The sequence below is a fragment of the Scomber scombrus genome, chromosome 17 (assembly GCF_963691925.1).
Source record: "Scomber scombrus chromosome 17, fScoSco1.1, whole genome shotgun sequence".
Taxonomy (NCBI): Eukaryota; Metazoa; Chordata; class Actinopteri; order Scombriformes; family Scombridae; genus Scomber; species Scomber scombrus.
In genome coordinates, this window is record NC_084986.1 from 17430718 (window position 1) to 17454208 (window position 23491).

Consider the following 23491-nt stretch of genomic DNA (forward strand, 5'->3'; position numbering starts at 1 on the left):
TAACTCTGTAATCGGTGAAACACAGAATCACAAACAAAGACTGCAACACAAACGTATGACAGGTCAACCACAGGCAAATTCTGAACAGTGGGTAAAGAACACTGCAAACAATGCTGTCTGATACGGGGACAGGGCAAGAGTTTCGAGAATTGTCCCAGATTCCTTTACCACTCTGCACACAAGTGCACTTTTATCATATTCCATGAGATTATCTTTACATTAAACGTTATGCTGAAGACAACGGGTTTGTGATTTGTTCGTGTCGAGGTGGAAGGACAGTCATGCTAACACACATGACCTCTCTGGTCTGTTATCAGAATGACGCATGCATATTGACATAGAAGCCTTGGTCCTGGCCTGGTTGAATGATATTTGCAAATAATTAGTTTTACTCTGAGGATTATGTCAGCAGTTTTTGTGAGACAGAACAGTGAGTTGAAGAGTATTTATACAATTACACAAAAATATGGGAATGTAGTTTCTGAGAGAACCCACCTACTGTACCTCTGACCTGTGCTTATACAGTCAACAATACTGATTATTCAAAAGTGGTTAAAACAGCTGCTGAGATTATTTGCAAATATTGTTTAACGCAAGTCTGGCTTGGTTTCTTCTATTTGAAAGATTACATATTTATCATAGCAGTTGAACTTGACCCTGTGGAAAGCTTATTTTATTATTTCACTAGTTGATTAATTTTGAAGTCTTATTGTTCTGTCATTAGGAAAATAGACATCTATGTTATTTTTGTTTCTTCATTATTAGTCTGGAAGTGTGCAAAGACTGCAAGGGCTATAATATTGTTAAAAATATTTTTCATTTGTTTTCTATTAACCTAAATCAACCGCAGTCATTGCAGCTTCACGGAGCATCACTTGAAATGAACATCCTGGCAATCGTCTGATCACGACCTAAGTGCTCTAAAATGAACATCTTTAAATAAATAAATTGAAATACATAAATTAAAAGCTGTATAAATAGTTAAAGAAACATTCACTGTCATGTAACATTGCTTGGTAAAATAAGGACAGATAAGGGGTTACTTCGTGCCATACGATTGCTTTTCATTCAGTTCAAGGATGGAATCCAGATATTGAGCATTAGATTTGTTAGGCTTGCTGCAGATTGGATAGAGGTTTGTTTGTGTTTCTCTTGACTTTGGGGAAGCATTTTCTGCCTCTCTCCTCAGAGGTAAAGTGGAAGGTGTCAGGCTGTACATGAAGATCAGAATGGATTACAGAGCAGAAAGGAATGCAATCGGACCTCCAGAGTACCATCTCCTCCCTCTGCCTCCCTTCCTGTGGGTGAGACTGAGGGAGCGACTGGGACACCTTCTTCTGGTATTGAGACACCTGAGCCTGCACCCTCCCCCTCCCTCCCTGTCCTCCCAGCAGCTTCTCAGGCCCCCAACAGTTTCTTGACAAGGTAGCCCGGCATGCTGTAGAGGAAGAGGCCCAGCATGATCAGCAGCAGCAGGGCCAGCACGATCTTTATGATCAGCCACTTGTAGCGGTTGCACACCAGGTAGCGGATGGCTTTCAGCGGGCTCAGGAACCACAGGAAGGTGGTGTCTGGGCGGCTAGTTGGGTGGGATGGAGGTGAAAGGTGAGGAATATGGTGAAGAGTGCATAAGGATGGATGGAGGGTGAGGAGGGGTGAGTAGTGAAAGGGATGGGAGAGAGAAAAAGAAAGCTGGCATTAGTAGTTAGTAGGCCATGTTTCATTTGTGAGTATTTTCTTTTAAAGCGGCATGCTCACAACCAGTGGTCGAGCTGTGAAATTTTAATAAAGGGGATGGTGGCCTGGGAAGACGATTGAGACTGTACCCAGAAATTGTGGATAAAGCAGAGGACACACCAAATATTACTTACACTACAAATAAATAACGAGGGCGATGATATACTCAATAATGTTTAAAGTTCAGCTTGTAAAACATCTTAATCATAACATTTCCAAAAATCCACTAATTTAAAGCTTTATTATGAAGATAATTTTTATATTACCTATCTATGATCCTCTTGTTCTTCAGCGTCTGCTCTTTGCTACTTTGATCATCAAGGTGACACTATTCTATAAAGTTTATAGGCAACAATATAGTATAAAATTGCATATTTAGTACTAGTATATAGTTTAGAGAATATTATAGATCCAAGATGAAACTGTTATACAGAAGGGTAGGACGTAAAGAAAAGGCACAATTACCAAGCGGCCTGCTACTTCAGCACCACGAACAGTGCCATTCATTCATCAATACACAGCACAGTTAGGCTACTGATATTTCAGAGCCATGGCTGACGCCAACGATTCTAACTTGCTCAAACCTCAGTCAGATAAAGGATCAGTGAGTCAGGCAGACTAGACTAACAAATTCAACTAAACAACCCCTCTGCTCTCTCTGCTACTAAGGGATGGAGAGAGGGTATTACAGGTTAAGAAAGGTTGATGCATTTGAGTAATTTTACTAACAAGGGGGATGGCATCCCCCCGGTCCACCCTCAAATCGTCTACAGCTCACCACCCATTTTTATTTTTAATCAAGATAATGTTTCAGATGAAAATACCACATCACAGACTAAAAGCTTTACAAAAAGAGACAATGAATATGTTGACAAACATGGATGGATGAATGACCAGCCACTCCAAACATGGCACCTGACATTTTTTCTGGGCTGTTTCCTTTAGTTTGCATTCATTATTCCAGTATAATAGTTTTATGATCCATAAATATTTAAATCAATAAATATGATATATTATCAATAAATATTGAATCGTAAAACATTTTGAATTTATTTTAATTTTTTCATCATATTCTCGTTAAAAAAAACGTAGTGTACAGTAATGAAGCATTTTGTATATGTGACTTTAATAGCCCTTCACTAAAAAACCCTAACCCTAACTTACCTGCTGTCCTTTGATGCTTAGCTGGTGGCAACGTAACTTGACTATGCCTAAAAACAGTCCTGCTTTTTTAAAATATTTCACAGTTGGTCACTTACAAAATGCATAATGGCATTTCATGGCAAAACACACTGGGTTGCACAAAAGGTGGGGACAAATATATAGGCACAAAACATACAGTATTCTATAGATAGGACAACAGAGGAGAGATAGCAGTGGAGGAAAGAAGGCTTTGGTGCGACAGAAGAGGAGGCGCTACAGTTAGCATGTAGAACCCAGGAAGCAACAAGATTAAGTAGAGTAGCAGAGACAGCGGAAGAGGAGGGGGCGAAGGCTACCAGCGCATCAGGCCCCCAGAATCTTCTTGACCAGGTAGCCAGGGAATGAGTAGAGGAAGAGGCCCAGCATGAGCAGCAGCAGTATCAGCCCCAGGGCCTTGAGGATCAGCCAGCGGTAGTTGTGCCAGATGAAGTAACGAATGGACTTCAGTGGACTCAGAAACCACATAAGACTGGTGTCCGGGCGACTTTGCGGGAGGAGGGAGACGGGGAAGGAGGGAAGGAGGGAATGCAGATGGAGGCAAAAAACAGAGAGAAAGGTAAAGATGGAGCGGGGTCACACATACAAAAGAGGAAAGGGATGAAGGGAGGGGAGAGACAGAAGGAGACAGTTGAAGAGATGGTAGGAGGAGAAACGATTGTGAAAGTGTAACAGTGGCCTTTTGACAGTGAAAAAAGCAGCGAGGGTCAAACTAGACCGAATCACATGTTTATAAATGAATATTAAATCTTCATTGGTGATAAATTTGCTGTTAAATCTTTGTTACACTGCTTTTTGGACTGTGACAGTGATTTCCCTGAAGAGGAAATTTATGGGACACTCCTCGATCCACACAACAATCCTCAGTTTTTAACTGCCAAAGAAATACAAATAACTGCTAGATTCTACATATATCATCAAATAAAACAGGTCAATATCTTACTTCGGTTTCTCCAGCGGATCCGGCTCATTTCGTCCCAGTCCTACAGGACTTTTCTCTGCCTCCTCTGCTGTCACCAGATGGAGCTCAGCTTCAACCTTACCCTACAATGACAGCATAAATCACTACAAAATTATCCTCTAGATAGATAGCGTGTAAAGTGATATTTTTGTTTGGTTTAGTGTTTGGTTACTTCTGTTGAGATTAGGCTTGACACAGTTGGTATTAACATTATGCTTTGTTTTTTTACTTTTGACCCCTTAAATTAAACTAATTTAACCCTCACAGTTAAAACTTTTTATTGACGTGATTTATGAGGAGCTAAATTGAAAGTGATTTTTCCTCGGAAGGAGTTTTTAATTTAAAAGATTTTCAAAGGTCTGAAGAGGTGAAAGTATTTTACAAGAAAAGAGAAAAAGAGAGAGAAAGAAAATAAAAATATTACCTTGAAAAGTCTCAGGTTTACACTTGTGTATTTTTTGCTTCTATGGTTCTTTCTTTACTTCCCCTCATTTTTACACTGCTTATTTCATCTCATTATATACTGCCTTGAAACTCACTTTCTAACTAGTATTTAGAAGTAATGTCATAATGATGGTTTCATGCTGATATGCTCAGTGTTTCATGACTGTCTTACCGTGAGCTCCATCTCATCATTCTCATCACGGGCCACGAAAGGCCACCATCCCTTGACCCTCTTTTGTTTGAAGATGGAGATGGTGGGCAGCTCCTGCTCGTTCCGGATCATGTCAATAGAGCACTGCTTGGCTGTCTTTGCGCCACGAGGGAACCGGTTTAGGTCCAACTCAATTGCACCTGGGAGTGGTTATGGTCAAAACCGTCAGACACTATCATGGTAAGACTCTGGTTATGATCACGGTGAAACAGATGAGTAATTCTTCCCATTGAATTGAACATTCTCTATGGGATTATTGCCTTCAGCAACAAGAATGACACATCTTTTCAGAAGAAAAAATAACCATTTCAATCAGCGCTTACCCAGGAAGTCATCAGCAGAGAAGTGGTCCGCATCCCAGACCTGCAGCGTGAGACGAGGTGGAATCTTGTATTCAGTCTCATCCCAGGAAAACATGGACTCTTTCTTTGAGATCACGATCTTCTCCTCAGCCATGAGGTAATCAAAGGGGAAGACGAAGCGCCAGTTGAAGTTTCCTTCACCAGTCAAGGAGTGGTAATGCACATCTGTGTCCTGTTTGTCCTCCTGCTGCCCTTTCAGCCACCTGTGGGACGTTTACAGTCAGGTGAGACCACAGCTCAGTGCAGGGTCATGAGAATTAGGGGTAGGTTGACCTTTAGAGTCATGATTTGGTGAGATTAGTAGACATGTCATGTTATTTGATTTTGTCAGTCATGCACGTTTAAGTTTTAAGGTGTAGGAACCTGTCTGTCTGTTAGTATATTAATTTGGTTGATTTAAACAAGGAGCACAGGACATGTTATAAAAGTACCAGTCTGCCAACAAGAGAGATGATGCTAATTGGTCAAAATCAAAACACATAATGCGACTCCCCAACAGCAAATCTGATTAACACAGTTTTGTGTGCATCACTGTTAATTAAGATGTTTCTGAGTGATCCATCCTAATCTGATTTGATGCTGGAGCCTCACACTGTTTTCAAAGCCATGCAAACACAAAGCTTGCAGAAATGCCATTAGTGAAATTTATACAAAGTGACCATTAAACAAACATCTTTTGTCCTTACAGTGTCAGACTGCAGATACTAACAAGCAAAGGATCAAAGCATGTGAGGGTTTGTTTAGTGTGCCGGCTGGAGCTTTTTCATTAACAGTTGAGTAAGACTGGCTTCCTTATTCAGGATGAAAAGGGGCGGAAGCTGCACGAAACACTAAAAAACATGAGAACGTAAGCTGACAATGGAAGATTGTCAGTCTGAAACATCGTAATAAATACCTAGAAGAATGTGCTATGATTTGGTGACCAGTGGTGGAAAGGTACATTTACTTAAGTACTGTACTTGTACTTCTCTACTATTTTCTGCTACTTTTTGCTTCTACTCCACAAGATTTCAGAAGTACTTTTTACTTTCACAGCTGTAGTTATTAACTCCATTTCACTTCAATATTTTTACATACAAACTCTGTCAATAAAATATGCAGTTACAGATTAGACCACACAAGAGTGCATTATATTCCAATAATAAATATTTGATGACTATGACACTAAATACTTTAGATATATGACTAAATGTAACCTTTTACATTTACATAAGTAGGATTATAGAAGCAAAACTTTTACTTGTAACGGAGTATTTTTTCCCTAATTGTAGTAATGCTACTTTTACTTAAGTAAGGCATCTCAGCACTTCTTCCACCACTGTTAGTGACTGAGATGTATTGTCCTAAATTAGGGCCGAGCTAGGATTAAATACTGGGAACATTTTGCTTGACTATAGAGGACAAATGTGCCTCAATCAAAACCACTGTATGACAACACTGGATCCATCTGAAACAACCCCAATGCTCCAGTCTTTACTGTCAATGTCTGACAGTTGAGTCAGTCGCTGAAATCTACAGTACAGATTAAAAAGTGGAATTTAAAAAGTAGTTAATCATCCTCTGAGTGTTTAGGGTTGTTTGAGGATGGTAACCTGTTTGTTACAGCGAAACCCAGAGGTGACACATCCACACTGAGGTGACACCGAGTCAGCTGAGGGAAAAGTGAGCTTGGTCAAGAGATGCAAGCTTTATATATCAAAGGCATTACACACATTTCTCACGGCAGACATATTGACATGTCACAGCAGGAAAATTAAGAACTAAGATGATTAAAAAAATGGCTGCATCTGTTTTATATGTCAGCTCCAGAGCGTTGGTGTTATTATGCATGCTGCTTTGTTTTTCCTGCTATCACGAGTCAATATGTCTGAGGTGAAAAACGTCCTGTGCTGCAACATGACAACATTGTTAAAAACATTTGTTGGTACTGGCATGCTAATTCTTTGCTTGTATACATCCATGCAAGAGGCTCCAAATATCTTGAAAATTAAAATTCCTGGGTAATATTTTATAGTAGAAACTACAGTGCAGGACCAAACCACAAACCTGAAAATAAAAAAATAAAAAAAACCGTGGTGAACTTTAAGTCCTCCTACTTATATAATATCTAATAAATGGTTTATAACACACCATAATGTGGTTGTCAACAAAAAATTGTGTTTTTGTCAACAATTTATCATTCCTAATTCATTATCTTTTTATACACCAACTTTCACCTATGGATGTCCACAGAAGAAGTCATAGTTGTTGACAAATACATGAACGACAAATGTTGACAAATCCATGCATTCAGCGTCTGCAAACTGCTCATAAACGCTTAATAATTAAGGTGTTACCAAAAGCAAGCAGTTTGACAGTCCATTTCTATTCTTGAATTTATTCTTTACCTTAGCAATCAACCAAAACCTTTTAATTGCTAAATAAAAAACCTCAGCTGAAGCACACCATAAGATGAAAGATCAGGAGAAAAAGCAGACCTTGAGTTTTCTATCAAACATACCTGAAATTGGCAAAACAATCTTATCCAATTGCTGCTCTATATCACATATAATGCTCTCTCAATTTGCTCATGTAACATCATTTTCCTCAGGAGTTTATTTTAAAATTGTTCAAATTTGAATTCCTCTGAGTTCTTCTCATCCATTTTGGCCGAAACGTTTTTGCTGTTTCTAAGGTCTGTGAAGTTAGCTGTGTGAATGCCATTCGATTGTTGTAGTTTACTTACCATAAATGCAATTACAATTATAATCATTCTCAACAAGTTGTTAAAAGTGGTTTGGTCTTGACTGGACTAATTATTAATTTGTCATTAGTTTTCAGCGTGCTGATTGGAGAGTTAGAGACAAGCTAGGTTACGTGCTGGATGGAAAGTTGCGACAAGAAGCAGGAAAGGGGAATAAAAAATGACTCAAGGGCTTCAGGAGGAAGGAAGGGAATGTAGTTGTACGAGCCATGCGATGGAATCGTGTGTTTTACCCCCTGACATAGATGTCAGACATCTTCTCTCCTGTCATGAAAGCATCGTCCTCTAGAATTACGTCATCAGTGTTCCAAATAACAACACGAAGCTCAAAGCTAGACATCAGCAGAGCATTGACCAGAGAAGAGAGAGAGGACGACAGACAGACAGGAGACACACCACACACACAAAGACAGACGCACAACAAATGACACAACAAACACGCACAAGGAAAAAAATGGAAACAAAACAAAAAATATAATGGTTAACTGCAAAACAAAACCACACACAGCTCACACCCACGGGACGAGGCTTAGCAACCGCATCCCGCTGTACCTACCCCCTGACAAATATGTCACTGGACTTTTCCCCAGTGAAGTAATCATCGTCCTCCAGTATTACTTCGTCTGTATTCCAAATAATCACCCTGAGCTCATATCTGGTAAGGGGGGGGAGGAAGGAACACATACACACATAGTTGGACTTACACTTGACAGTAAATAGAGAGCTAACTATTCAAATAGACTCACCATTGTTTAACCTGGGGATTAAACTACAAATTCTGTTGAAAAAACTGAAGAACTTTAGACAAAGCAATAAATATCTTTCCAAAAATTTGCATTAGATTTATGCTTTTATCAGAAATAATCTTCTTCTTTTAACTACCAGGCAGACCGACCTCTTTGGTTTCCGTGGTGATATGTCAATCGCAGGTCCAGGTGCAGGCATGTCCATAGGAAACATATCCACCCACATCTCAATGCGCCCCTTTGAATAAAATGACACGGTTTAGTAACTTTCACATTGATTGGTTTCAGGTCTCGAGATAAAGCGGCTCTTTCCTACCTGTTCTATGCCAGGTTTGTCAGGGTTCAGCAGAGGTCTGGTCTCCACGTGTTCAGGGACCAGTTTGCAACCCACCCTTGGGATCTCCTCCCAGTGGTTCAGCACCGTCAAAGCTAAATGCTCCTCGGTTTGCTTCTTCAGACCTGTGAGATCGACATAACCAAGAGAAGAGAGAGAGAAAGGGAAAGCTAATGTTAGCAAAACATCACAAAGCATAAATTATATAATCAACACACACAGAAGCATATAGAATTGCCATTTAAGGCAATATCATTGGTAGAAGGTGTTTGTGGTACAATTGGAATCATTTAGTGGAGCTTATTGTGCTCTCTCTTTTTTTGAGTACAATATCACAGTTAATTTGAGGGTGAAATAGTGATGTTTAAAATCCTTTATGAAGTGCCTTTATATTATTGTTTTGAATTTAGAAGAACACTTCCTTACCGTTTTCATCCTCGATTTCCGTTGGCCCTGTGAAGATGCGGCTAGCCACCTTCACTTTTCCTCCAGGCCCATAATGAGGTCCATCAATCTTGCCATCCTTACACAACTTGGCCAGGACCTGAGTGGGCTTCATAGGATCACGCCAGACATTGTACCCATGGCTAACATCAAAAGATAATAACAAAAATGATATTTATACTTCTGAAGTGTTGGAGTAATTCATAAAGTACACATGAATTCATTCAAATTAAGGCTCTTGAGATTTGAGAGAGTGACTATTACATTTCTGTTATAAATCTTACTTTAAACTCTTGTCCTAATCAAATTACAAAGTACACAACATTTCAAACATTACTAACAATAAAGGTGTTGAGTTTCATATGGTCAAACTGTAACTAAACCAATCACTTAAACATGTAAAAGATAAGACACAGATGCTCACACAGAGTAGTTGGAGGAAATGCCACAGGTAGCTCTGTATTTGCTGTAGAAACGATTCTCCAGATCAATCTTTGTCTCTCCAATCAGGTCATCTGTCCCCACCAGGTCCCAGTCGTACACAGACACTGATAGCATGGACTCCATGGGAAACGTAGCTTCAATGTCAAATGATCTGAGCAGGAAGGAAAAGTGGACGACAAAAAGAAAATTAAGGGGACATGTCTTGCATATTACCAGGTCTTTATTTTATTTTTCTACTGGAACATCTTGATTTACAGTTCAAAAAACTCCTTGAGGTAACATTTCAAACAGAGCATTTTTACACATGTTCACTTCAGGATTTGGAACTTTTAACCATCTGATATCATAACAGTATAAAAATAACTGGAAAAAGCACATGTCCCTTTAAGATATGTATACTGTATGTATGTGTATGAGGGAGCACCAAGATTCAGGTTTAGTTCCAAAATATTGTAGCACAAAAATATCAGGACAACACTCGTTGAATGACTGCTGCTAGGTTTCGTTAATTTGACTGAAGCATTTGAGAATTATTATTTTTTCTTGCTTGACATAAGTTTCATACAGACTTTTCTCTTGAACTACCAACACATGACTACAAAGTGCTAAACTAAATGAAGAGAAGGTTTATCTCTACTCACTTGCCAAACACAGGATTGAGTTGTTTGGAGATGTAGTTCTCTTTGTCTTTGACCTCTGACTTGCCCAGCTTGATGACAACGTACGGATCAGCCTTTCCGTTGATATCAGCAGGATGAAGATCTGTGGCCTGAAGTGGAGGAATAAAACAGAACAGGACAGATTAGGAGAGATTGATCATTGGAGTATAGATCTAAATAGGGAGGATGTCACTTACCCTGACCACATAGACACGAACGAGAACATTGATTGGATCGTTATGAGGAATGCTCTGGAACATGCCCATGTTAGGATCAAATCCTGCCTCTCTCGTGATCTCCTCTGACAGGGGTAGTTTGTACATACATAAGGATCCCTGAGTCACAGAAAAACAAACAGGTCACAGATGAGGCGTATTCATATTTTCGGTCAGCTGGCATGGACAGAGATACACTTGTTGTTTTACTCCCACCTTGAATCTTCCAACAATTCTGTCATCATCCATAGCCTGTTCATCGGCATCCCCGGCTTTTCCTCTGTAGAGGTTGAAAGTGTGAAGCCAGTCCTCAAAGTTACCATACTCACTCTCCAGCTCCTTGTTGTACACCTGCATAGGTCACCAAACACAAAGTATGTCTATGAAACGTTAGTGTGTGCAGGTTCATATTCATATTTGACTGAGTGTGAACGATACACTCACCATCAACTCATCCACTCTCGCTTTAACCGGTCGTTTTTCGGGTCCATCCACAGCTTGACCCTTCTTTTTGTCCTTGGAGCTCTTCTTCTCTTTTCCCTTTTCTTTTATCCTGGAGCCTTTCAGAAGAAGGTCATCGGGTTTGATATCTGGCCGGGGGAGGGGGGGTGAGTGGAGATGGAGATGAACACAGCAGGGTTGGACTCATGAGGAGGGAGGCAAGGTTTGCATGCAGCACTCAACATGAAAGTTGACAGGTGTGCTTATAAATGGAACACGTTCCCCCAAATGCATATTGTAAATGTAACCAATTGCTGTTTACTGAACTCTAACAGCACAGCATTCACAAAACAAAAGACATTTAAAATGTATCTTAAGGTGGGAAACAAGGAAATATTGGAAAGATCTGTTTACTTGTAACAAGGAGTTTTACTTAATCTGTGAAACGATGCTTTTGGGTTTCATGATGGTCATTGTAAAATCCAGCATGTATGGAGTCTGACCCATACTTGGGACTTAAAATCAGGATAATTTGACCTTCCATTTTGTCCAATCCTGTCAACATCTGTCCCTTGTGAGTCCCCCAACTTAATGGTAGTGCAACACCACTGCACATACATTTTTTTAAGTGTAAGAACAGTGTTGTCAGTAAATCATTGTCTTATGTGGTCTTATTAAGTATGTAAAAAACATTATGTTTCATATGTTTGGACACACCTGCCCATTCATTTAAATGATAAACTTTTGCTGATAAAGCATGTCATTTGTTAACAGATAAAACCAAAGTTTAACACTGAATTTGTCAATTATATTTTTTAGAGACAGCATCTTAAGATCAGAGTTATGTGTATAGATTGCTGCCTGATGGTAAACAGTTCATGTGCAGTCAGTGATTTGACTTTAGCCAACTTTCATGTGTGCTGCAGAGCTGGGATATATGCTGATATATGAAGTGGTCATGAATGTGATGATGTTCGAGTCTGTTCATAGCACGGATGGAGAATGGTTCAGTGGGAGTGAAGACCTGGGATGAAACACACACTGTATGCTGCCTCTGCATGCTCTGCCTCACATAGACAAAGACTGTCATTTAATTCCCAAAGTGCACATTTTTTATACTGGAAAATTCTGTTTTCTTTCTCATAAGAATTTTCTTGCAGACTTCTCTGGCAGAGTAGAAGACATAACAGAATTCATTCTCTTCATCCTCAAAGCTATCAAGTAAAAATGCATGAAACACCTGAAAATTACTGAAAATAGTCAGGAGAATGATAATTCTTGCAGAATAACTACTTGAAATGCAATATTGTTGACTCATCCCTTAAAAAAAAAAAAATCAAAGCTGCAGACATATCAGCTTGCTGGCAGGCAGCCCGGTTGATTTGTTGTTCAATACCTGCTGCTTCTGCTGCTATCTCCAGGTCTTCTCTCTCCTCCGCCTCTGCCTGAGCCGCCTCCTGGGCTTTGAGGGTCTGCAGAGAAAATTATGAGGGCTAACATATGATATGATCTACACTTGACTAGACTAAAGTGGATTAAAATACAACACAATAGACAAACCTCCTTCAGTGTCTCGATAGAAGCAAAATATTTGGACCACCAGTCCAGTACACTCTCATCTGTCTCTTCTTCTTCTTCCACCCCTCCCTTCTTCTTCTTTTTCTTCTTTTTCTTGTCTTTGTTGCTCTCTTCTTCAGTCTGTTGAAACAGTTTAGACACTAAAGTGATTCTCAGTAGCTCAGTTTTTTATTCACAATGAGTCAACAGATATCTACAGTGCATATCTATATTGCCATATTTCTATAGAAGCAATGACTTACCATGTCAACTTTTACTACAGCGTCAGATGTCTATGACAGGGGATGTCACATAAAACAACACAGGGGTTAATACATACATACAGAGGATCACACAGGCATGACTAGCATATTTCCAGAAGCAGAAGCAAAGCAGTGCCTCACTTGCACATCTTACACATACTGTATATACACACACAGTTTGCTATAGAAATTAGCAGGCATTGCTCTACTGTGCATCAACATACTACTATCAAACTTACAGCATCTAACTTGACAACTGTGTCCATTTTTCGGACCCCAGCCTCTGAGTCCATGTTGACCATGATGTCACCTGCGGGGCGAGAGAAAGTGCGGGAGGAAAGGCTGGGTGAGGAGCGAGGCTGGGAGCCGCCATTCGCTAGGACCATGTAGCCATTCATGAGCTTAGCTGGAGCGAGGTCGGAAGGTAAAAGACAGCAGGTGGCAGTAACGGAAAGGACAGCCAAAGACATGCGAGAGAAAGAGAAAAGGTGGAGAGATGACGTAAGTACAAAGCAAGCAGAGAAATCAGCCAAGTTAGTGAAGAAAGTTAGTGAAGAAGTTTGTTTTAACCTTTCTCGACACACAGTATCCTTTGTTTAAAATTTTATAAACACTCCACACAGGTTAAAACAAAATCTAAGAAATATGTTCAGACATGGTTTTACATGTCTGGTAAGAACCTGGACCTTTTTTTTGGGAATAAGAGAAAACCCAGAACTCAAAAAGAAATTCACACAAGATTGCCTTTTGTATGATTTGAAATATTATATGAATATTTCTAAATGTTAAAAGTTGACTGTGATATGTATAAATGAAATGCCACTCATATGTAAGGCTTTCAGTCTTAATGGCATTGCATTAGTAAATAATAATACACTTGTAGAGATATTTAAAACATCCTCTATGGATGAAGCATTCAACAACTGGGAGTAAGCGTAGCTCTAAGCAAAGATTTCCCCTGCATAAATAAAGGTAGAAAAACAAAATATATAGTAATGGATATGGTCCCTCAGAAGAAGTAAAGCACCTGCAGTGGCCCAGTTGCTGGAGGTCTTGTCTGGGGCACTGTAGATGAAACGCCTCAGGCTGCTGACAGCATGGGACCCAACCAGGATGTAACGGCCAAATGCACGACAGTCTACCACTCGGATATTGAGCGGAGGGTGGAGAAGCTCATTCTCTGGCAAGTCCTGTCGACAAGATAAAACAAGAACTCATGCTAAGCTAAACCTAAACTTCCAAAAGATTTAAAAAATGTTTAAAGCAATAAATCAAAGACAACATTTGGTTTTTGAGGAGCCTGATTGGTTTATAAAAAACAACTGGATATGTCTAAGGTCGGGCTTTTTAATGACATAAATTAAGATCTGTACTCACCACCTCAAACCACTTGACCAGAGTGCTGAAATTGGGGTTTTTCTTGTAGTTCTGGATGAGGGCAGATTGAACACCTCTACCTGCACACTCGATATCCACACGGGGACGATCCACCTGGGCCAAGTTAATCCTCTTTAGGTCCCTTAAGCCCCAAAACAAAACCTGAACCAGAGCGAAACAGCAGTAAGGGAATAGGATCCATAAAAGTAAAAAAAACAGAGGTGGCAGTTAAAATCTTACCTCTATGCGGTAGCGACTCAGGATGGGCCGGATTCCCAGTGGCACAGGGAGAATCGGTCCACGCTCTGAGTCTGTCTGTCCCTCAATGGGAGGAAGGTCAGCTCTCCCTCCTTGACCAATCTAATACAGGAGGAGACAGGGGACGTAAATCTGGGCAGGTTGCAATATTTATGTGACTTCAGCACTGGGATACAGGACGCAGAAGGTTAATATCATGTTGACACAGTAATTGCAATACAAACACTGACGACAGAGAAACCCCAAGAGTAAGGCACATGGGATGAAAAGAGAGAATGAAAAGAAAATAGCACCTTTATTTGGGGAACAGCAAAGTTATGGACAGCGATCAGAGCTCGCCTAATCTCCTCCGTATCGAAAGGTATCTGTAAGCAGCAGGAGGAAGGCACAAGAGGGAGAAACAGATATTTCACAGGAAAGAGAAGCAAAAACAAATATGTAGGAGAATAAAGTAAAAGAGGTATGTGATGATGCCGTATGCAGGCAGTACAAAAAAGGTTGTGAAAAGAGGCAAAGAGCATAAGATGAGTTTTAAATGAAGATAAATGTGCACAATAAATGACAGAGAGAAAGAAAACCTGTATTTTGGATTTTCCCCCCCATTTTCTTTTGTGCATGCTTCATATTATTTAAGCACTGAAAGTCCTTCTGCTTTTTTTTCTATTTACTGTAACAACCAACCTGTACAGCAGTGACAATAGCAACAGTGTAATCTTTCTACAGAGTGTAGTGTGCATGCATGCATTTATGAAAGTATTCAAACATTTGTGTGTGCTCATGCATTCTCAGATTGTTACCTGTAGCAGCTCAAAGGCAGCCAGCAGTTCCCCGGCAGTGCAGTTCCCTCTGTAAATCTGGTAGTACTCCAACTGTGGCGGGAACCTCGGAGGGCCATAGTGCTCATCGCACATCTTGATGGTGGGCTTTGCAAACGTCCGACCTATGAACTCTGCCTTGCCCTGAGCATCACATCATGAAAGAGGGCAAGTGGGATAGTCAGGGAACAAGGGAAGGGAGTTAGACAAGCGTGTGGGAGGTGCAGTTTCCATGGTAGCCACTTGATGTCAGTATTGGTCAAAATGGTCGAAGGTTACAATAATGGGGAGTATGAGTATGAAAAGCTTGTAAAACGGAAAAAAAGCCTTATAACTGCCAAATAAACAAACTGACAGAAGACTACAGTGTAATAGAACAAAAATAGGTGCAATCATTAAGTATAGATGTGCGTAAAAGCATTTTCCAAAAACTTTCTTTGCTTCTCAGCTGAGTATTATGAGACAGTTTGCCTGCACTGCACCACCACTACTACTACAGCCAATGCTGCTGCAGATGCTCTTAATACACATTGCAATCTGATAGGTGGAGGAGGTACATGCACGTTTCCAAACTTTCCAGGAGCTAAATGAACCAAACAATTCAAATCAGCTGTCAGATATGAGCAGCTATTAGAACCTCAACACAGCTTCTATAATACTAATGTTTTTATACTCTGTTTAGCAAGGACAGCAGAGTTTAAGTGAGAGACAAGGTGGATGAGTGAATTAGGAATGGGCAGACGGTCAGAACATGAGGGATGGAAAAGCAAAGCACTGTTAGATTTATTGATGCAAACCAAATCAATTAAAATTCTAACAAGGATGAATGCATCTATAGTTCCTTCATTTAACAGAGGAGAATCCTACCACCGTGTCCTGGTCAAAGATTTCAACTACAATTATTGGTGGATCGTCTCTTAGCTCGCTGGCCTCCCCAAACAGCTCCACATCATCAAACACCAGCAGCTGGTCCCATGTGGGGCAGAGAGTCTCGCTCAGGACCTGCAGCACGCACACACATCAACTCAGTTTACTTTCTGTTTACCTCGCTTATTGTCATACAAGCACACACACACACACACACACACACACACACACACACACACACACACACACACACACACACACACACACACACACACACACACACACACACACACACACACACACACACACAATTCACTAATGCAAACACATTGAGAGTCTTACCTCAGTAACCTGGCTGTGCGTGGAGAAGAAGACCCTTGCAAAGGGGTCTGAAAGGCCACTGCTGTCAGCTGCAAAGAGACTGCGGGCCTGGTACATGTGCGCTCTCAGTTGGAAGACTTGCTTCACTATTTGGGCACACAAGCAAACACACACACACACACACACACACACACACACACACACACACACACACACGCACACACATCTTATATTAAAGTTAGAAAAGTAAACCACAAAGCAAGTCAACAGGCAATCAGCAAAGGTCAAATGTCTGCTTTTGGGTGAGTTTGTCTGTGTGATTGCTTCATTTGCATTTAAAACTGCAGTGCAAATGCAAAGCTTGACGCTGAATAATGAATAAAGGCAAAACACTATGGTGAATGGAAACTGTTACTTGAAGTGAAGAGGTGTTTACCACCAAGCTATCTGCCACATACAGAGCTGGTGCAGGCTCAGCCGCTCAGGTGGAGTTTCTGGCGTGTACTTACTGTCATAGATAAGGCTGACAGGGGGGACAGACTGAAGACCAGGGCTCATTTTAGCAGCTTTGACTTCTTCAAAACCATTAGGCAGACCATTAAGGAAGTCCTTCCTTTGCTTGTTCAGGCCCAGCCACAGATACAACTCCAGCTTAGCCTGAACTGTCCAGCCTGCATGACCAAAGCCTTTTTTACCAGGCAGCTGTGGACAAAAATTAGAGCAGCCATTAAGAGATTAATTATTAAGAGTTCCATTCAACATGCTCTTGGCCCAGAGGGCTCAAAATTAAGCACACAGCACATCTTCTCTGTGGTACTGTTACAGTGAGTCAATCAATACACATTATGCAGACAATGTTGCAACAAGACCCAAAGCTTAAATGTTCAGAAGCCACCTTCACTCTAGGCAGCTGTCAAAAATGTACAAGCCTATTCATCATTATAGTTGTCAGTGTTATATCTTGTATCACGACTATTCACAACTACTGATCAAGGCAGCAATGTCAGGTGATGAGAATAATTAGAGATCTTGGATCTTGCTCAACCCATGATTGCACCATGAGGCTTTACATTTCAGACGGTTGAGAATCATCAAAGTGTCTTTGAATGTCACGCATGCTTACAAAGTCTGAGAAAAAGATACCTTGAGAAAGACAGCTTTGACTTTACCACAGTCCTTTCCTGTTTCCTCATCCACTATGGAGTACAGGATGTCTTTGGAAGGAATCCGGGCATAAGCAATGCGCTTGTTGTTGCTCATCATCCAGACAAAAACATCTGGGATACTGTGCTGTGGCTGGACAAGATAAATATATAACGTCACTTGTGATTATATAATTGATATGCAATCAGCAATGTTATTATTCAACAGAAAAGGATGTGTTTATACTACATTTATTAATTCTGCATGTGTGAAATGTGATTCACAGTTTGGATGCACAATAAGGTCACACAAGGCTAAATTATTACCTCATCAGCAAGGAAGCGGAGCCTCTGCAGGAAGTTTTGCACCAGTTTGAGTTTGTCTCTGACTGTGTTTTTCTTCACCTGCGTCCGAATCTGCCTGGCTTGCTGACCCATGCTGTCCTGCAGGAGGACAGGGTGTGAGAATGAAGCTTTGTTCACCTTACAGTTCACCTTACACACACACACACACACACACACACACACACACACACACACACACACACACACACACACACACACACACACACACACACACACACACACACACACACACACACACACACACACACACACACACATGCCAGAGCTGGCCTCTGTTCACATTCAATACAATCAACTGTATAAGTGGGTTTTCTTCAGAATATAAAAACAGTGTAGGTTAAAGAGAATCTCATTTTAAAACTGCATAGAAATGACTGACACTAAAGCTAGTTACCAACTGATAATTGGTACTGCCATGCTTAGTGTTTGCTCTAATACAGACATATTCATGATATAACATTCTCTTCCTCTATTATCAGAGCAGCATACTTTGCATTAATTTAGAATTTCCTTTTGAAGCAAATCAAAAAGCTGACTTTTAACATAATCTAATACAATCATAAATCAAATGAAAGGTAAAACAAACTTTGAGGGTGAGCTAGTATGTAAAATGTATGCAGATGTATGCAAAGCCTTATTATAAGAGAATATAAAGAAGTATTTCAGAAATGGTTTTCCTTGCTTGGCCCTCACAGGGACTATTTACACAACAAGGCACTGAAAATACTTACTGAATAGCAGCTGGGTTAATGCCATTTATTACAGCTGTTTCCTTTCTTTATTTGAAAAAAGAAATCATACCAGCTCTCTCATGCAGGATTTGAGCCGTTCTCGATCCAGCTTGGTTCTGCCTGCCTGGTTCACATCCTTGTTAGCAAGAGTCACAAACCGACTGGAAAGGACCAGAAAATAGAGCAGATCAAAAACATAATAGTGGCTTGTAGGAATATATTTATATATTTTATATTCAAATGTACTATGTCATCAAACAATACATTTAAATTGTTCTTATAACACAGTAGCAAGGAGCTACACTCTTAAAAAAACATTAAAAGAACACAAAAAGAATACAGAATACAGAATGACGATTCAGTGCAGAGAGTTGTTTACTTCATTAGCTTTTGCGCGGGCTGATGAATATGGCAGAGTGCAGCTAACAGCATAAGTTTTAAATAGTAAACCTAAGTAATTGACGGTGTTAGGACTTGCAGCTGATTTGCATCTCTCAATATCATGAGAAACTCCAGTATGATTACTGTCCTCTGAGTCACAATTCCAGTTTGGATACACTATGACAAATGATTATTATTATGCAGCTTGCCTGCAGCCAATGCTGAGCTCTTCCACCACTCCCCTGAGTCGACGCTCTGGAAAGGCCTTCTCTGTCTTAATGACCTCCTGAACATCATTCAAACCCTCTTCCTGCCAAAACACAAAACACACTGAAGCTTAGCACAAAATAGGTTTTGTTAGTACTCAAATATTTATAACCAAAACATCTATTTTAAATGGAAAACTATGCTTATCTACACATACCACCATGCATTGTCATACACTTATATGTATACAATATCTACAGACAGACATGTGAGTTCTTGATGTAGACCAAGGCTGATGGGGTTTACATCACTTATGCTTGCACAGGTGGCTTGCATACTCACCAGTTTATCGGCGATCTTGTCCATCATGTTGGAGTTGTACAGTCTTCTTCTTTGGTCCTGCCACCAGCTCTTGATGTAGACACACGGCTTCTTTTCAAAGTAGGGAAGATGGAAGTAATTCCTGTAAAGTTCAAATAAAATGACTCTGAAATGTTATGTGTACTCTGAATTATTACCCGAAAAGGGTTGACCTAGGTTTCCAATATATTAAAACAAAATTAGCAATACATAAAAAATGACTGTCCAAGCACCCTTAACCTTGCCCTTTGTGACCCTTGACCCCCTGACCTATCAGTGATGACAGGTCTCATGAGAGGAGTGGAGGAGACCGAGACCAGGTCCCCGTCCTCGTCTGCTTCATCCTCACTGGAGTTCTGGATGAGCTCGCTCTCCTCCTCTTCATTTTCTCCATCTTTCTTCTTCTTCTTTGCTGATGATGGCTTGCTTACGCCATCTATTTGGTTGCCATAGTTACCTGTCAGAGGGAAATAGCATCCAATGTTGTTAAGGAGTTGTTAAGGAGTGTGCATGGATACAGTGGTTACTAATTCTGTACACTGTCAGTTCCAGTGTGATATCAGCAACTTGTGAAGTTTGTTATTATCTAAACATGTGAGATGATTCCAAATATATCCATTCTGTTAAACATTAAACCTTTGTCTTAAAAGCGTTTTCATATCAAAAATATGAAATACAAAAAGCTGATTTACCGATTGTGATTTCAAAAGTAATTGGCTTGTCACCAATCTTCCTGTCAATCATGGTGGCCTCCAGAAAGGAACCAAAGAGGAAGAACTCATCTATTTTCCCTGTGGCGCTCTGAGGGAGTGAGGAGAGGGGCAATAAAGACAAAAGAAAACATTTGTTTTTGGACTCAAGTGTGTTTATTCTGGTGTATTGTCTGTGGAAGAATTACTGTAGATGCTCATTTCTGTAATTCAGTATGGACATACATTTTACATGGCTACTCTCTGAATTACTGACTTACTATACATTTAATTAGTAATTTAACATCCCACCTTGTTTTCAGGTGCTCTGCACTCATTTATTCATGGGGTTATTAACAATATAAATATTAATCATTGACCATTATTCTTTTAAAATGTAACATTATTAGTAATTTAGCAGTCAAAACATCTTGGCCCATTTGCAACTTAAATCCAGAACCCCAGGTTGTCAGATGTATTACACACCAGTATATGTGGGTCTATACACTAGCTAAAGAGGTCAAAACTCACACTTGTACTATATAGAAGAACTTTATTGTTTATTGACCAACCCGTTTCGGCTTGTGGTTTTAATTACTTCCCTTCAATATACTGGCCCAATCCTGGCACTAGTGCTGCTACCTTGGCAATGATTTCTGGCTCAAATTGGGCCAAGTCTGCTCCCTTAGAACCAAACAAGCTCACAACTTGGTACACAGACATTAATCTGAAATCATCTTGAGCTGGCAGATGTACTTTTAGTAACATCTCCAATTTAGGTTATTAGCATCCTTTCTTAGTCTTAGAAATTAGGATGACAATCGCCACTCTTGATGTTCCGAAAGCACTGATGCATTTTATGTAGTATTTACATGCAGGGATAAATAAGCCAATTTATTACTTGAATTAGTATATTCGTTTTCAATTAGTAGTCTGTCTCATCTTCATAGCACAGAAGTTGATGACTGTCGCAGAGTCAAGCTGGCATGAACGACCGAGCTTCCCAGGGGAGACATTTACACCATTACACATAGGAAATCGAAGCTGGCAAGCTTACCCAGAAGCATATAATGTTTCTGATTTCCCTGATGAGCAGTTAACTACATAAACGCCAATACAATGGTAGATTGTATCATTGCCATGTTTATTGTGGGGGCTAGGAGGTCAGGAGAGGTCAAAGAGCATGTTTGTATAAATCAGTGGTCAAGATAACAGCATTTCTTTGACTGTTTTGTCAGAAAATGTTGTTTTCAGTGATAAAGTCCTAGAAGCATTTTACATGCAGGAATAACTTAACCTTTGCAATTCAACCACACAGAAACATGCCTTCAAGTAGACACACCAAAAACTATGTGAACAAGCCCTCTCACCTCTGAGATGTTGGAGACAGACTCCACCTGCACCTCAGTGGAGCTTATGATCTCTGGGGAAGTGGTGTCCAGGATCTCCACAGCAACGGAGAGCAGTAAACGGGCTCTGAAGGACACACCTTCTCCAAGTCCGTCATTCAGGTCCTGGTGCTCATCCATGAGAGTGTACTGGCGGGTTGAGCCATACATGTTGACCCAGGCTGGACCCAGAGTGGGCAGGAACCCTGAGGAAAGTTAATGGAGAAATGTGTTTGAAATTTATGATATGAGGCGCTGATCTGCAAGAATCCTTTTGATCATTTGATCAGTGTTTTTTCTTTGACTGTCTTAGTCTTTCAAGTATCTTAATCAAATGCATCAAATATTAACAAATTCGCCTATGGCTTCACAATCCTTGAAGAAAAAAGTAGCATGCAGGATAGTCAAAGTTCCTCTTGATTAGAGTCCATATCTTTATCCAGACCACTAAAGATGGACCTCAAATCTTGTTGAACTTTTCCACAGAGCCAGTCCTATCGTACATGCCAACTCATTACTATACATGGAGAAAATTAGTCATTGTTCATTTTCTCCATATATAGTGAGGTCATTTAGTCAAGCAACTGTACAAGTCATTCTTTTCTTCTCAATGAATCACACAGGTTGGTTTGATATATACTAAAGTATGTATTAATCACAGGTCCATATAAATGTCACCCACTAAATTTAAACGTCCATTCCCAGAGGTTCAGGTGGGTCATGTGGTTCAATCTAATTACTACATACAGTAAAATATTAACTAGACTGTCTGTGACTGTGACTGAATAATTAATGTTCCTGACAGATAATCAATGCAAATAAGACAAACTGTTCACACATCTGTATGTTTTGACCTACCTTTGTCACCATCGTTGGATATCTTGCGTAGGTCAATAAAGTGAGTTCCTATGGCAACGTCGTTGACCTTATCGGAGTCTCGTATCTGGACCTTCAGCCGTTTGCAGAGAGGAGGGAAAAGCTCTGTGAAGACGACTTGCTCGTTCCATATTGGTTCATAACTGCTCTTCTGGACTGAAGTCTTCCCCTGGAGACACACAATGGTGTTTAGATGGAAAGTTCAAATATATTTGTGGTGCACTGCTATGTAGCTGTTGCTTTAATGATATTAAATTAAAAGAGGCTTTTATAAAACTTTTGGGTTCTCTTTGGGTTACTTTCTAATGGCCTTACCATGTTTAAAACAAGAATGCGTTTTTTTTTAATAGTTTTCTGGACCTTTAAGGGTTGTAAACCCACAATGCAATATCCAAGCCACAGTGTATTCTTTGTGAGTAATAATAACTCCTAGGGGAATAATACCAAGCCCTAGTAACCAGCATGGTGTAGCAGAGAGCAGGATGTGGGTTGAATTACTTTCTGCCCAGCAAATTGCACTTGAACGTAGGGGTCGACCAGGTCTCTGTTCTCTCCAATAAAGGCCTTCTTCATATTAGCCATGATGCTGGTGTTCATTTTAGGAAGGCCCTCTGCGCGGTAGATCTTCACATAAATCCTTGCCCACTGCCGCTCTGCTGGGATGCCCTCTGGGAGAAGAAGGTTCCTGGAAGACAAACATTGGCACAAAAACTCATTTAGAGATAGGATTGTGGAGTAATTGAGTGCACTCACGAACAGCACAGTTTGTTGGAAAAGATAAAGATACGTTTTAGGGAGTAAATTCTTAATAACACAGTTCTAGCATTAACTAGTTATCATTATTTAGTCAGTAAATATGTTTGTCAGTATATTTTTTAAGTAGACTTATGAGTAGGCTTATGACAAGACTTAATACAGATCTCTAAAAACTAACCACTGTTTATATTTCAGC

The 23491-nt window shown here is 40.1% G+C and overlaps 1 protein-coding gene across 1 annotated transcript in view; it reads right to left on the bottom strand.

Annotated features, from left to right (window-relative positions):
• Positions 1-1398: 1398 nt before the first annotated feature.
• Positions 1399-23491, bottom strand: part of otofa (otoferlin a) — a 74236-nt gene continuing 52143 nt past the window's right edge. The window contains exons 14-47 of the mRNA XM_062437703.1: positions 23038-23224; positions 22522-22708; positions 21646-21869; positions 20279-20387; positions 19857-20043; positions 19569-19689; positions 19229-19329; positions 18709-18799; positions 17869-17985; positions 17543-17695; positions 16909-17101; positions 16421-16545; positions 16079-16213; positions 15194-15355; positions 14379-14498; positions 14139-14300; positions 13789-13951; positions 13001-13167; positions 12762-12791; positions 12502-12639; positions 12338-12413; positions 10945-11090; positions 10717-10851; positions 10483-10620; positions 10268-10395; positions 9607-9777; positions 9157-9325; positions 8721-8855; positions 8554-8642; positions 8215-8313; positions 4877-5118; positions 4515-4693; positions 3881-3981; positions 1399-1579 (exon numbers count right to left, since the gene is read on the bottom strand). Coding sequence (XP_062293687.1) covers positions 1399-1579; positions 3881-3981; positions 4515-4693; positions 4877-5118; positions 8215-8313; positions 8554-8642; positions 8721-8855; positions 9157-9325; positions 9607-9777; positions 10268-10395; positions 10483-10620; positions 10717-10851; positions 10945-11090; positions 12338-12413; positions 12502-12639; positions 12762-12791; positions 13001-13167; positions 13789-13951; positions 14139-14300; positions 14379-14498; positions 15194-15355; positions 16079-16213; positions 16421-16545; positions 16909-17101; positions 17543-17695; positions 17869-17985; positions 18709-18799; positions 19229-19329; positions 19569-19689; positions 19857-20043; positions 20279-20387; positions 21646-21869; positions 22522-22708; positions 23038-23224 — 4861 coding nt within the window. The remainder of the gene's footprint in view (positions 1580-3880; positions 3982-4514; positions 4694-4876; positions 5119-8214; positions 8314-8553; positions 8643-8720; positions 8856-9156; positions 9326-9606; positions 9778-10267; positions 10396-10482; positions 10621-10716; positions 10852-10944; positions 11091-12337; positions 12414-12501; positions 12640-12761; positions 12792-13000; positions 13168-13788; positions 13952-14138; positions 14301-14378; positions 14499-15193; positions 15356-16078; positions 16214-16420; positions 16546-16908; positions 17102-17542; positions 17696-17868; positions 17986-18708; positions 18800-19228; positions 19330-19568; positions 19690-19856; positions 20044-20278; positions 20388-21645; positions 21870-22521; positions 22709-23037; positions 23225-23491) is intronic.